General features: G+C 36.1%; 1 protein-coding gene across 4 annotated transcripts in view; it reads right to left on the bottom strand.

The window, feature by feature from the left end:
• The window catches only part of GALC (galactosylceramidase), a 48,164-nt gene that overhangs the window by 21,231 nt on the left and 12,190 nt on the right, over positions 1-14,743 (bottom strand). For 3 of the 4 annotated variants that reach the window (XM_085317584.1, XM_085317581.1, XM_085317583.1), the window contains exons 7-8: positions 6,282-6,412; positions 486-641 (exon numbers count right to left, since the gene is read on the bottom strand). In XM_085317584.1, coding sequence (XP_085173710.1) covers positions 486-641; positions 6,282-6,412 — 287 coding nt within the window. Of the gene's footprint in view, positions 1-485; positions 642-6,281; positions 6,413-10,402; positions 10,531-14,743 lie in introns of all 4 variants that reach the window. The other variant, XM_085317582.1, reaches the window with a different exon arrangement.

The following is a 14,743-nucleotide window of genomic DNA, read 5'->3' as shown; positions in this document are numbered from 1 at the left end:
CAAAAAATTATAGTAGAGTTCAGACTGGATCCTCAGAAGTTGTGTGGGGAAAAAAAAGTAGATGACATTCTTATCTACTACTTTTAACTGAAAACAATAAATTGACAAAGACTAAAAATCATATACATAGATTACCTTTAAAGTTATTTTACTCCAGTGTTTTTCATATTTTAGTTTTCTTCTTACAAGTGTTTTCTTTTTAATAAGTATCATCAGATTCTTAAAGACAACTGCACTCAGTTGCATAAGCCAATGGAAACACGGGGAACAGTAACTCAAGAACACACTAAAACTTGCGGGATTTCTTTCTCCAAAGAGCAAAGGCCACTGGGCTTGATACCTTACTACATTTCCAATCAGACTGATGGGTGAGACAGCTTCACTTTGTCTTTTCTCTTACCATAGCAGATGTATGCATGGTATATTACTTTAGATAACTCCTGTGAAAAAAGATGTGAAAGCGAGCAACAGCACACAACACTTACGAGGTCATGTTTCCATTCACGTAGTTTTGGTTCAGGATCCGAGCCCAACAGCCTGCACCTATTTCATCATTGAAAGTACTATAATCTTCTGAAGACCACAGTTTCTTCTGAGTTAATATGGCATTTGGCACTGTTTTTGTTCCAGGATAGTGAGCCCTGTTCAATATTTTTTGAAAGAAAGAGCACTTATCACAAAAGAAAAAATCAAAGCCTAAAGTACAAGCAGCAAACTGACTCCCCTCCWCCAATCCAAAAATGAAAAATAAACTATTGCTGTGGAATAATAGCARTGGAATCAAAGAAATTAGTAACAGAGATCTATAATGTGTAACTTCTCATTTGTACCAGTACAAGATTATTCCTCCTAATGCATGCCAGTGCACAAGTAGACCTAGCTTTAAATACACCATGCAGGTCCCACGGCTTTCTAAGGCAAAGCTTCATCCTGAAATTTAGCTCAAATACTTTCATAACTTTGTGTCAAAGAAAATCATGCTATACCTTTCACTAAACAAATCTGAAAATAATTATAAATCAACAGAAAGATATAGTATGAAGTATTCTTCTAAAACTTTAACTGCATGAATGCCCTAGGCATCATCTAAACTTGTACACCTTTTTAATAAGCTRATTTTTCAAACAAGGCAAGCTAGTTGGACTAAAAAAAAAGTTTAAARGGAGTAATAAACCAAAAATAAGTGAGAGAGAAATAAAGGCTCATTTTCTTTGCAAGACTTAAGTGGGATCAGTAGTCTTCATTTGAAGAATCTGCATTCTCATACTAGCTACAGCACCAATGCACTGTGCCAAAATAGCTTGAATAAAATAAAACCTCTCAAATAATTTGCAGAGAACAGGGTCATGATTTTCCCGTCAAATAACACACCTGAGGAACACACTGTTAAGGCTAAATACATACAATAAAATCAAAACCATCAGCACAGGAAATGAAAGCATAAAAGTTTCTTTTACTATTAGCCTGAAATTTGACAAGTTTATGAACTTGTGAGCCAAGGACACAAGGAATACCAGTTTTTCTAGGTTAAAGGTTTGTTTTGACCCTCAAATTGGACCTTGAGCCATCTTCCAGTTTTGTAGCCCTTCACACATAACTTTACTAGTGATAGCTAACAGATTTTAGAGAATTTAAGTACATTCCTTCTTTCTGCTGTTCATATTATTGTATATTTTCCCTTCTGTTTAGAAATGCAAGTACTACCTCAGTATCAAGTAAAGTCTTTGGTAATGGCATGAAAAGTGTAGTCTACAAAGACAAAGTAGAGAAGGAATAGATCTGTACTGCTACACTCCGTATCCCAGGGAGCTCTTTTTCTTAACTATCAAGAATCAGCATCCCTGCTAAATACAAATTAGGTTTAAAAAATATTTTTATATACACACACACATATATATAAAACAACAACAACAATAATAATAGTAAGGGGGGTATATTTATAAAAAGTGTAGAGAGCTCAGGTCTCCTACACAAAGGTGAATGTTTCCCTTGTTTGTATAAAACAGATCAGAAAAATAATTCAACATCAAAGATACYAAAGCTCTGAGCGCTTTAGAATTGGGAAAAAATAGGAGTGATAGAAAGGATTAAAGTTACAATAACAAAGAGGTTCTAGAGGCAGATAGACTCTTTCAGTATATCTTCATTTGCAGCTTTGTTCCACTTAAAAGCCCACAGACTTAACACATTCTCCTTTTGTCCCATTGGTTTGCAACCAAAAAAAACAGTTTCACCTCCAATTAAGAAATGGATAATTTCTCTCTTAGATGCAATTTAAGTTATTGTTAATTAATGTGATTTACATCATACTTGCTTTTCACTCAGACACCTCTTTCAACCAGGAGTTTTATTTTCATTAATAACTAAATTAGTCCTAAAAAAGTAGCRCATGTATAATGAGTTCAAAACTCCTAATCCATATGAAAACTAACTTTTTAAAAGCACAATGAATATTTTAAGAAAGTTCTAATACCAGTGTAGATTTTATGCTTCAAAAACACCTACTTAAATGCACTAAATAAACATTTGCTATCAGATTAAGGTGTACAGCTTTAAATGGAGTATGCCTTTGATTTGTTGAATTCAACGTGATTTATATTTAAGGAAAACATTAGATCATACTACAGTCCTCTTACAGACTTCACGTGCTACTCCACAGCCTCAACAATTAACAAATGAGGTAAGCAACAGAGGAAAGGATATTAGTTGTGTCAGGAAAACAGTAAGTTCTGCTCCTTCAACAGGGAAAGAAACGTTAAGATGGATCTGCAACAGAGTAAAGTCAAGAGAACTCTAAACCTGTACGACGTGACAATAGCTACATAGAAGTCACTGTCATCAAGTCACTCTCAGGAAATAAATGGTCCACTATCACTTGGAGGGGCTTGAGTATCCCAATTAATGTTTTGGGGGAGGGGAGCAGGGGGTAATCTTAAACACCTATGCTTCTTGCTTGCTGCCTGGGAAGATGAACTGGAAAAGAAAGTTTATACATCATCCTTAGAGAAGTGATATTTTAACAGCAGTAGTGGGATTTTGGATTCTCTTCTCAAAAGAGCAGCGAACCACACATGCTATAACTGAAGACTATTTCCAAGAGGGAGGAAAGTGATACGTTACTTTTCTCTACCAAGAGCCAGTGTAATGAGAAGAACGGTATGAACAGGATTACAACAAACATGATGTATAACTAAGGTACATGATGTATTACCTCAGGTTTAGTACCAGAAAATTTACCAACAGCTATTAACATGAATGTTTGGGTTAAGATCGCTGTCATTTACAAAAAAAAAAAAAAAAAAAAAAAAAGTATTTTTCATTGATCTCTCCTTGTTTTAGTCTCTCTGGCACTTTGGCCCTGGAGTCAGCAGACGGACTGCATGGGGAAGAGAGACATTTTGAATGTTGTATTCTAATAAATACACATTAAAGCCATTTTTTGTTTTCCACTTTAACAGGTCTTAGCGTATTTCATCACCAGAGCTCCAGTTACAGTACTAACAAAATATTTATAAGATATTAACAATTATCAGATTGGGTTTTTTTTGTAGAGCTCCACAGTCTCCTACAGTTTCCATGTTAAAAAAGAATTCTACAGTTCTCTTTGTAGTGCAAAAGTTTTGTAATTGATAGTTACACTAGACAAAATTAACGTTACTTTGTTAATATATCTAACTTTTCTGCTTTTGAATTGTGAACGCTGCTTGGCACGATTGCCTTCAGTGTCCCAGTTAGGATAAGCTTGTTAAAATAAATCCTTTGTACAATTTCTCTTTTGATGATAGCAATGGATCAAAGAGGAAAGGAGGAAAAATCAGAACAGAAAAAGCAGGGTTTTCACTATTTTTCCCTCATGCACCATGACAAGGTTATAGAAATAAAGTAAGATTAGCATATAGAATACCATCATTGCAATGAAGCTTCATGGAAGAGCACAACACACAAAAAACTCAAAGCCTAGTTCTCAACATTTCTCAAAAATTGAATTTTTCAAATGACATGACCATCTTTCCCATGTATCATTCTTTATAGGCACACAGACATAGTAGGAACTTGCAAAAGTTTGAAATCACACTGCTACAGGCAGCACAATGCCATCAAACAACCATTTCACAGTATCATCTTTTTCTTGGGTTGTTCACTCGGACATAATTTGGCTCTGACAAATTTCTCCAGAAGTTCTGGTTTTCTGTGACACTTGCATTCAGCTAATTTTTTCTTTAGAACAGATCAAGTTAAGAATGTTGATGCTTCTATCACAAAGCCTGAGGTGTCACCTAATGGCATTCTGCATTTTATTAGGTGAAAATTAAAGTCCTTGCTATTACTCCTAATGTCACTATCACTCTCTAAGCACTTCCTATTTTCTTTCAATTAGCAACAGGAAGAAGAAAAAAAGACTTTTGTTTTTTTGTTTCTTCAAATAGCTAGAGTAAGAGTAATTTGGTCTCTATCTGTATAACAGGCAAAACTGAACTAACTGGTTTACCCTGTGTTACAAGTAAGCAGTACATCTAAAGTAAAAAGTAACTATGGAATTTGAAAGCCTATCCCTGGAAAATAATGTTTTTAAGAGCTACACTGTCATTTAAATGTATTCAGAATAAGAGCAATACTTGTTTATACTTCATTCTATTTCATTTCACAGGCAAAATTGTTGAAGCCACAATAGCTCTGAAAAGCTTTTTGCAAATACTTTATAAAGGGCTTTGGTGACCAGGGTCATTCTCATGTGCATAAATATCTATTAATATTTTTACAGCATTTTCCAGGGCACTCTCATTTCCAGCCATTGCAATGTCTTGCCAATGAAGCCTAGATGCAAACAGCGCAAAAGAGAACAAAAATAGACAAAAAAAAGCACCAGCTTTAATTTCCCATCCATCCTCTGATGAGAGGCTTCAGAGATCACAAGGAAATCAAGTCCAAATCTGATTTTATGTACAGTCATGTAAAATCTTGGCTAAATCATTTCCACAGTTAATATATATATATCTATCATGAGCTATCATGAGAGATGAGCACCACTGAATGTCCAGATGCCAGCTGACTATCCACTACTGAGCGTCTCAATTCCCTGTTAAGGCCAAATCACAGTACGTACTTTAGAACTTGCACTTCTTGCACAGAGTTATGTAACTATAGCTCAGTGAGACGGCATGAACCAGTCCAGCTTCAGGAACCTACAGATCGCACACTTGTGGCTGCCAAGAATTAGAAAGGAAGCATGCTCACTGCCATGGGATCATGACAACAGCTCCCCAGTTTGCAGACATCACGGTCAATGCAAGTTCTAATCGCTTTCATCTGTTGAACTACACATGATCCGAGTCTCCACCTGCAAGAAAGTATTAGGATACTTTTTTCTTCAGAATATTTTCCAGGGACAAAACGGCAGGCGGGAGTTGTTTTGGTTTTATGTTTTTGGGGGGTGGAATGGGTTGCGCATCTTATATGTGAGGTCTTTGAAGTTAAAAAATGGATTTTAGGAGGGGAAAACTTTGTTTATATACCTACTATGGGTCAGATATGTAAAAATAAATAGGAAAAGACAACTCAGGTTGAAGCAGAAACTGTAACGTTTGAAAAATCTGATTGTGTCAGGGAAGTTTAAAGATCCTAATAATTTAGAGCCATTGTGAAAAAAAATTAATCGGTAAGTCTTATTCACGTTTCTATTCAGCAGACAAATCAATGTTCAACCTCAAATTTAGCCTACTACTTTGCAAATTACCATTATATGATGAAACCRAGAAATAGAAAAACAAGTCAGCTTGTTACATACTACCATCCAAGCACATCTCTCCCATCACAACAAAAATAGGAACTAAGAATTGACATTAATTTAGCTTAAAAAGTCATAGTCTCGATTCATTTCTGGATCATGCAATTTGTTATTACAGATCAATGGAAGTTAGTAACACAAGGCTGTACATAAAGCTGTAAAGTTAAAGCACATTTTGCATACCAAATAAGAACCAAAGCAACCCTGAAAATAAATGAGGGTGTCCAAAAAATTTTAAGTTCATCARAAGTGCAACCACAGCCAACAGGCTTCTTCCTCATAATGGGGAACATGTGATTAAAGGGTCCAACTTGCCACTAGGACAAAAATCTATKTGATTTAACATGGGTTAGTTAGAAAGACTATAGTATGAGACTTTTAGTTGCAGATAAAATACGGAGAGGTAAAGTTTTGGCTTTTCTATTTGTAAATAAGCAAATAGAAACAAACTGAGAACAAACCACCAAGAAAGAAAAAAAAAAAGAGAACCCCATACCCAATCACATCGACCACTCCGTGGAGCTCAGAGTCAAGCAGCAAGACAAAGGAAATGGGTTCCCACAGTCTATCGCTGGCTATGATCCTCACCTGCTGCAGACCATGCTTATCCAATGTGTATCTTAACAGCTTTAAAAGAAGAGAGGAAAGAACAAAGATGAGAGAAATAAAGTTTTTCAAAATTTTTCAARTATTTATTATTGGGGAAGGCAGTATCTGCTCCAACACTAACTGAAAATATTTTGGCTCCCCCCCCCCATCTCTCAACCCTAGCAAAAACTGTTACACCAAACAAAATATAACAAACAGACTGCCAAGCCCAAAGGGCCTTCCAGAAAGGACAAGTTACTCATCTACCATGGCAAATCCCAAAGCACATGGCAGAAGGAAAAATGAAAAATATTTGCTTCTTGTTTTCCTGCACACACAAAACTACAGATAAGGTTAAATAAAGGCAAAGCATATCCCATATCATGCAAGATAGTCTATTTGCAGATCAGCTATTTTAGATGTTACAAAGCTGAGAGTTAAGCTACAAGCAAGGACAACTAAATATTAACTGTGTAGTCTTTGTAAAAAAGAAAMAAACATTAAGAATATGAGATGATTTCACCTATTCCCCCAACTAACTATGTCAGTTTAACAATGAAGCAATACAAATGAGACCAGTTCCTCCTAAATACAATCAAAGGAAAAAAGGAAAATTCAGACACATATTCACATCTTATTACTCAACTACATTTTTATTCCAAATTTCAAAACTGCAATTAGTGTACATTTCCCAAGAGACACTTGGAGGTCTTGAGAATCRCTGAGACAAATCTAGTGTCACAGAGGAGTGAGCCTAAAGGAGGCAGTTTCTTGAAATCCAGAAGCCCACACAGAACAGAAGAGCAAGCTCCTAAACAGTTCGCTGTACTTCTGTACTCATAATTCAGATAACATCAAATGCCCAAATGCCTTCAAACATTCTGTATATTTCTATAATATATAATCTTCTCCAACAGGGAACGCTAACTACAGAAAACAGTACTTTAAGATCTTTTTCACAGATTAGAATCTGAACTAGTTTGTGTTGTTGGGCAGATGTAGTCTGAAATGTCAAAGTTTCCTTCCTATAGCCTTAGCAGCTTCATCTGAACACAACTTTAATACAACATTTGTACTGTGTTTTTCTGTTCATTTTACATTAGAATAAGGCAGTATTTGGTTCAYAAATTTAACATACAGACCAAGGCTAAAGTATTTAGTGTTGGAGCAGGTTTCTGATAACTAGAAAATGAGCAATTGTCATGCAATGTCTTCAAGGAGGGAGAATCTGTGACACTGTAGGCCAGTCAACTTTCCCAGGGACTAAGGTTAGATTATAGAGYTAATTTTCCTAGAAACCATTTCCAAGCACATGAAGGATGACAGAATAACTGGGAACAATCGCATGGATTTACCAAGGGCAAATCATGCCTGATGAACCTTACTGCTTTCTATGACAAGAAACGGACAGGTCAGCTACTTTATAGATGGATGCCAAAGTGATCATTTCAATTATCTAGATAATTGCTGAATAAAACAATATAAACTTAATCTCAAGATTCCATTAAAGATAAAAACTGCAAAAAATGTCACCAAGAGCGTTCAACTTGCAAGAAGATTACAGAAGAGTCAATATACAAACAAGAATTTCAAAAGAACAAGAATTTCTTTCATACTATTTAGATAAATGGGTCAAAGTCGCAGATTTAGCAGGCAACTAGATAAAGATACCTAAGAGACACAGAGATGCAGTGTACTTTTTAGAAAGCTGCTAAACTTGAGCAACGAAGGACATATGYACAGCCACTATTATCTTTTTCTAGGTCAACATGAACTCAGTGTTGCARCTGGTGCCTTAAAGTCAGCACTGGCTAAGACGTGTTGTTTTCATTTTGCTGTCTGTGTGTGCTAACCCAAATTTCTTAACAGATAGCAAAGCTACTGCACAGGAAATATTCTTCTCACTATAGACTTTCATGACTGGAGAAGGGGAAGCAACACCCACACATGCACTTCATTATTGACACTGCAGTCATGAGGCCTGCAGCTTAACTAGACTACATTTGGTATCTCCACAGGTCCCTATAATAAATGAATGCAAGGAAGAAAAAATAAAAGATCTGCTAGAGTTACTCAAGGATCCTGGATGATAATAGCTATCCCCTTCAGGAAAACTGTAAAGAAAAGTGTTAGCTGATATTTATAGCATTCAAGTCTTTTTTTTTTTTTTTAATAAAAAAACCCATCCACTCCCTTTTAATGCTATTCATTTGTTACTGACTGCTGCTGTGACGCAGTACGGAAGAACACATTCAACATTCCACATGTTAAAGCAGTCCAATAAACAGACTTGTTAAGAACTTGCATACTGTTACTTGACACTGAAGAAACAAATTTACTAGAACTCCCATCTTTTCCAAGAACAAATGAAACCCCAAAAAATTAAACTTAGAATCTGACAAGTGGAAAAAACCTCTTAAGTTCATTTCTAAAAATAACCGCCGACATCTTGCAAAGATAAATATTATATACCCATAATGGCCTTTCTCAAGATAAATAACGAGTGCCTGATAAATACTTCTTTATCACATTAGTCAAATCCCAAAAGACATTTAAAACCTATTGTAACTAAAATAAGGATTTTGATTTGAAGATTTGAAGACTGCCAACTAAATATACAGCAACCTTCTCATTTTATTAGCAATAATCTGCTGCAGGCATTGGGAATTAAAATACACACACACACACCCCTTAGACAATGTTAAAGTAGGCAGGACTGAGCTTATCACTTTTAAGCAAATCTCAGAACAAGAATGCTCCTCAGTGCGTATATACATTCACTGCTTTCATTCTGCAAGTTCATTAGTATGGAAATCATACCTAAAACAGTTCCTAAAGCACTGCAAATTGCTGAKGTACAAGTCTTGCCTACCCTAGGCAAGTTATAAATACAACGATGTGTAAACAAAAAAGTTTCTTATGAAATTAATTACTGCATATTGGCATTATATTTAATATTTTTCAGGYAATCACTTTCAGGTAATTACTTTTATAACCTCAATACTCAAGAAAGCTGTTTCTTTATAAGTCCTTAACTGACTCACAATGACTTTTGCACCATGCACTCATTTTAACAATTACAAGCATAAAACACACCCTTACATCTAAATGAGGATAAATGGCACACCCAGGGTCACAAATATATTCTTATCACAGTAAGATTAAGCAAACAGATGTATGAACAACAGCAAAAATAACAAAAGTGAAAAAATGTATACATGTATAGTTCATTTCCACTGTGAATATGCAATATGCAATAGTTACTTTTAAAAATGCTCTCCTAGTTTTGCGAAAGCAGAGGTAAGCAAGAAAGCAAGAGCAGTAAAATGAGTATCAAGCCAGCTGACAAAAGAAAGGTAGTAAGAAAGTGTATTATGGAACAAAAGCATAGACAAATAATCATCTTGTCATTTGCCAGAACTGCAACTCCTAGCCACTGAAACTGAGAAGTAAGCTGCACTGCTTAAACACCAAATTTGGATGCACATTTTTACTTCTATTTCACAGTCTCTGTGTGTGCTTTTAACGCTATCAGTTATCAGATACAAGCAATAAATGGAAACTCCTAGCTTTACAACATGACCACAAACAAAGGGTAAGTAACAGGGAACTCTGCAAGTGTGGAAAGTCCCAGGTGAAAGTCCAAGTTCATCTGAAACTAAAACTGATTTCTGATCAAGAATTCGGTTCTAAGGGTTTTCGGAGCTTTAAGATGCACATAGGGATCTGCTAAAAGTCTCCTATAATTTGCTAGTATTAAGAAAGGAACTGGCTTTTAGGGTTCTTAACTGAAGACTTGAAAGAAATKATGGAAGACTGCTAAGATCACCTTGTACATGCACTGAACTGAAAGAAGAGAGGAAAATAGGAGAGAGTCGGTCACCACTGTAACATGATGATCACAAAACTGAATTGGTAGAAAATATGAAATAAGGATATAGGGCTTCTAAAAATGGATATGAGGACTTGTTTACAAAAATGAAGCAAGAAGAAGTGGGTCACATTCCTCCCCTCTTCTCCCACACTTACCCGACTACCTGAACAGCATCATTAAGATAGGGATCAACTATCATCTCCTTTGAAATGTTCCAGTCTCCATCCGCAGCGATGATGCCAATGTTCCTTAGACCCAGTCTGTCCAAAGACTGTCGAAGTACCTTAGCAACAGACAATACCACTTAAACTACAGCCATCGTCAATGAGGTAACATAAAAATACAAGATCGAAAACAATTTAAGAACTGTAGGAGGAGTCACTGGGAGCATTTGTCTTCAGAGCAAAATGGATAAGAAAAATTCCCATTTTTCAAGGAAAGCCATAACAACAACAACTAGAGTTATTAACCTAAGTATTATTTTTAACATGGCAGGGTTATCTACAACACTCAGATAATCCAAGTGATTAGGCAGCTTTTTTAGTGTAGTGGTTATTTCTGACACCACATATTTATACACAAACATTGCATTCAGTCACTCTCAACATACTGACTCCATCCTTCGGAAATAAGTAATGGATTTATCTCAAAGTCAATCACATTAAGTTAACCTAATAATGATACTAACTGGAGTGTGGAGGTAGACATACCTTCACAAGTGATCRGAAGTGAAAATTAACTCTGGTCCCCTCAAAAGCATATGAGAAAACAGTCCTCCAACAATGTGAAGGAGAATAGGGAGTATATCTATTTTGACATGTACTCAAACAGAAACACAAAGCAAAGTCCAAGCATTGGTTGCCATAAGCACCAAGATCCAAAGAACATGAAGCAAAAAAAGTAACAATGAAATTCTGTATAACTGCTTGAAGTCTTTGATTGATGATAAAAGTTTACTAGAAGAAAAATTCATAATGGTAAAAACATTTACAGTAAKATTCCGGTAATTCCAAGCTTCCTAGCATGAAGCTGCTTGTAAGGTAATAATAAAGGTAATAATAAAATAAAAAATTTCAGAAACTGTTGATAAATTTTGAGAAAAGAGGTTTCTCCACCCCCCAGTAATAGATATAAGCAACTATATGATCTCATATTTCCTGGGAGTCCTAGTGGACAAGTTGATCATGARCCAGCAATGTGCCCTTGTGGCCAGGAAGGCCAATGGTGTCCTGGGGTGCATTARGAAGAGTGTTGCCAGCAGGTCGAGGGAGGTGATCCTGCCCCTCTACTCAGCCCTGCTGAGGCCTCATCTCGAGTYCTGTGTCCAGTTCTGGGCTCCYCASTACAASAGAGACATGGAGCTACTGGAGAGAGTCCAGCATAGGGCTACGAAGATGATCAGAGGGYTGGAACATCTCCCCTATGAGGAACAGCTGCAAGAGCTRGGCACATCCAGCCTGAAGAGCAAACTGAGAGGGGATCTTATCAATGTCTACAAACACCTTAAGGGGCAGAGTCAAGGGGATGGGGCTGGACTGTTTTCGGTGCCACGCAACAGGACAAGAGACAATGGGCACAAACCGAACCACAGGAACTTCTGCCTGAATATGAGGAAGAACTTCTTTACTGTGAKAGTGACAGAGCAATGGAACAGGTTGCCCAGAGAGGTTTTGGAGTCTCCTTCTTTGGAAATATTCAAACCCTGCCTGGATGCAATCCTGTGCAACATGTTCCGGGTGACCCTGCTTGAACAAGGGGGTTGGACTAGATGATCTCCAGAGTTGCCTTCCAACCTCAACCATTCTGTGATTAAGTCCTTTTTTTTCATAACTGTAGAAGCCACAGTGATGCTAGATGGATATTGCAAATCTGTATCAATTTAACCTTTACACTACCCCCAAACTCCCTCTCTTAAACCTAGCACACATTAAAGAACAAATACATTACAGATGTTTTAACTATTCTGATTTTCTCTTATTTAACTTTCAGTGTATTAAGTCTAAGTTCTTTAGTTATCAGAAGAGATCAGAGGCAAACAAATTTAACATTTGAGAACTCCAGGTTATTTTGCCATCATAAAACATTGCAAAGAGATAGATCTCAATGTCTAGTCCCAAAATTTATCAGATATCTTTTCTTAAACTTAAGTGCTGATTTCCTGTTTCTAGCCCCAAATGATAAGATACTAGATTTTAAACACCTGGCTGACAGACAGAACTTTGCCAGTTCATTGATAGCCTTCAAAGGAAGGAAAAAAAAAAACTATACATGAGTTTGATTTGATTGAGAAAAGAGATCAGAGAAAATGCACAGATGGACAAGCCACACTTATGAAAAGAAAGTTTTTTAGACACAAAGTTAACTAACTAAATCCCTACAGAGCCAATGTTTTTGAAACTATTTCCCACACTATTTTCATAGCTAAAGCCCAGACTGAATACTGTACTTCACAGTGTACCACAAGTAGGAAAACTGTTAGACAAGTGACAGTGATCAATCCACTGAAAAAAAGAAAATGAATGATTTCTATGGTAAGATTCAAAAAGTATTGTCACAGATATGATATATACCATTCTTCTTAAAGACTTCATGACAAAGTACAACCCTTAAATTTGCATAATCTCCCAAGCAAGGAAGAATTTGACAACTTACAACAATAGCCTGAGGTTATTTATTCATAAGTAATTTTGACCTAATACAACAGAAATGCTCCAATAGATGTAGCTCACCTCTATGCAAACTACACGGAAGCTCTGCTTCAGGTCTGCTGAAATGGTTGAGGATTCTGTTAGKTCACTAAGGGAAAATAGCACTATAGTGCTCAGGAGGAGGGTAAACTGCAGTAGGTTATATAAACTGTGCAGCATACAGAATACACCGGGTAATCACGAAGGATTCCTTAACCAGTCAAGACCTCAGTAGAACCTTGTACTAGTTTTTGAGCAGCATATTTCTAGAATGATTTGGATTCTTTGCAACTGTTCCACATAAGAGATAAAAGTTAATAAAATATGACCTACAAAGAAAGGATGTCAAGATCAGTACTGTTTAAGAATAGAGGATTGAGAGAAGATATGACAACAACATTCAAACACCTGAGTGATCATAGAAAGGAGGAGATGGTTAGTTCTCTGAAGCACCCAGGATCAGGAAAAAAATAAATATCCAGAGCCCATATAGCAAGACTAGGTTAGACATCAGAAAAACTACCTAACTTTAGGGACAGTTCAGCAGAACAAACTTTAACTAGAGGTTGTAGAACTTCTGTGTAAAAAAAATAAGTATCAAGGACACAGAGCTGAAGACACTCAATGCACTCTGTAACCACGTATGTAGAAGGATTCTCATGCCTCCCTGCCCCATATTCACGTTTATATAAAAATATTCCTTAAATTTTAGGGTTAGTTTAAGATGATAGTATTGAAAAATATAACTGGGAGACTAAAATCTGAAAGAGGAATATATAAGCAACAAAATCATCATTTCTTTTACATTTTTTCTACTTAATAAGAAACATTACTAGAACCTCAGTGGATGAAATAACCAAACTAGCTGTTCTTAGAAGTAAAAGTTTAGTAAGATAACCAAGAACTCCAGCTAATCTATATCATTTATTCATCAGAYATTACAAGCAATAACAGTATATACTTAAATAAGCCTTTTCTAAGATAGCTGATTACAAATAGAGCTATCATGCTTAGAAACTAGATGCCATGCCACACTGCAGAGAGCAAGAGAAATGTATGTTAACTACAAAGCCATATACTAGCCATATGTCCAAAAGCATTTATTGGGGAGAAAGGTGACACTCTTCAGAGAATACTTTGACGATTTTAGGATCAATTTTTAAACTAAAATTTTAGCTTTAAAAGCTAAAAGCTTAGTCCCAATTCAGCAGTATTTGAAAAGCTAACCAGTAGAGTGTTACATCTCCACAAACAAACTGTTCTCCACATTCATTGACCCCACATCAGGTGGGTGCCAAGGTAAAGAGATGAGAAGGCCTCCAAGTGGCATTCTATGGGACTGAGCTGCAAAGTAGAGTATTTCTATTTCTAAAAAGATGCACAGAAAGCCAAAAAAAAAAATTCTTAAGAGGTCAATTAGTGATACAGTGAACTCTCTCTCTTCAACAACTCCTTTTACAAAGTGTTCAAGTTTCATAGGCTTTCCAAGCAATATAACATGTAATCAGTGAAAAAATAAAACTCACAGCTCAAAAACAAAAGTATATACTTATATTCCATCTTACTTGCATTCTTACTCCAGGCAGAAAGAAGTGCTTCCAGTTGTTTTTTTAGGTATGTTATAAAGGCAAAAACAAGTAACAAGGGATTTGTACTTGAAGTCCCCTCCACAATTCCTCTTCTGCCTGTCATCATAACTTACCTACAATTAGGATTACCCCTTAGGAAACTATTAGTATCCTCAGTGATTTCTCCATTAACCTATAACCTGATCAATGAACCTTTTTTTTAAAAAAAAAAAAAAAAAAA

Source organism: Rhea americana, unplaced genomic scaffold (genome assembly GCF_003343005.1).
Source record: "Rhea americana isolate MKP2758 unplaced genomic scaffold, rheAme1 scaffold_5, whole genome shotgun sequence".
NCBI classification, from domain to species: Eukaryota; Metazoa; Chordata; class Aves; order Rheiformes; family Rheidae; genus Rhea; species Rhea americana.
Note: the sequence above shows the minus strand (reverse complement) of the source record. Positions and strands in the feature narration are given on the sequence as shown.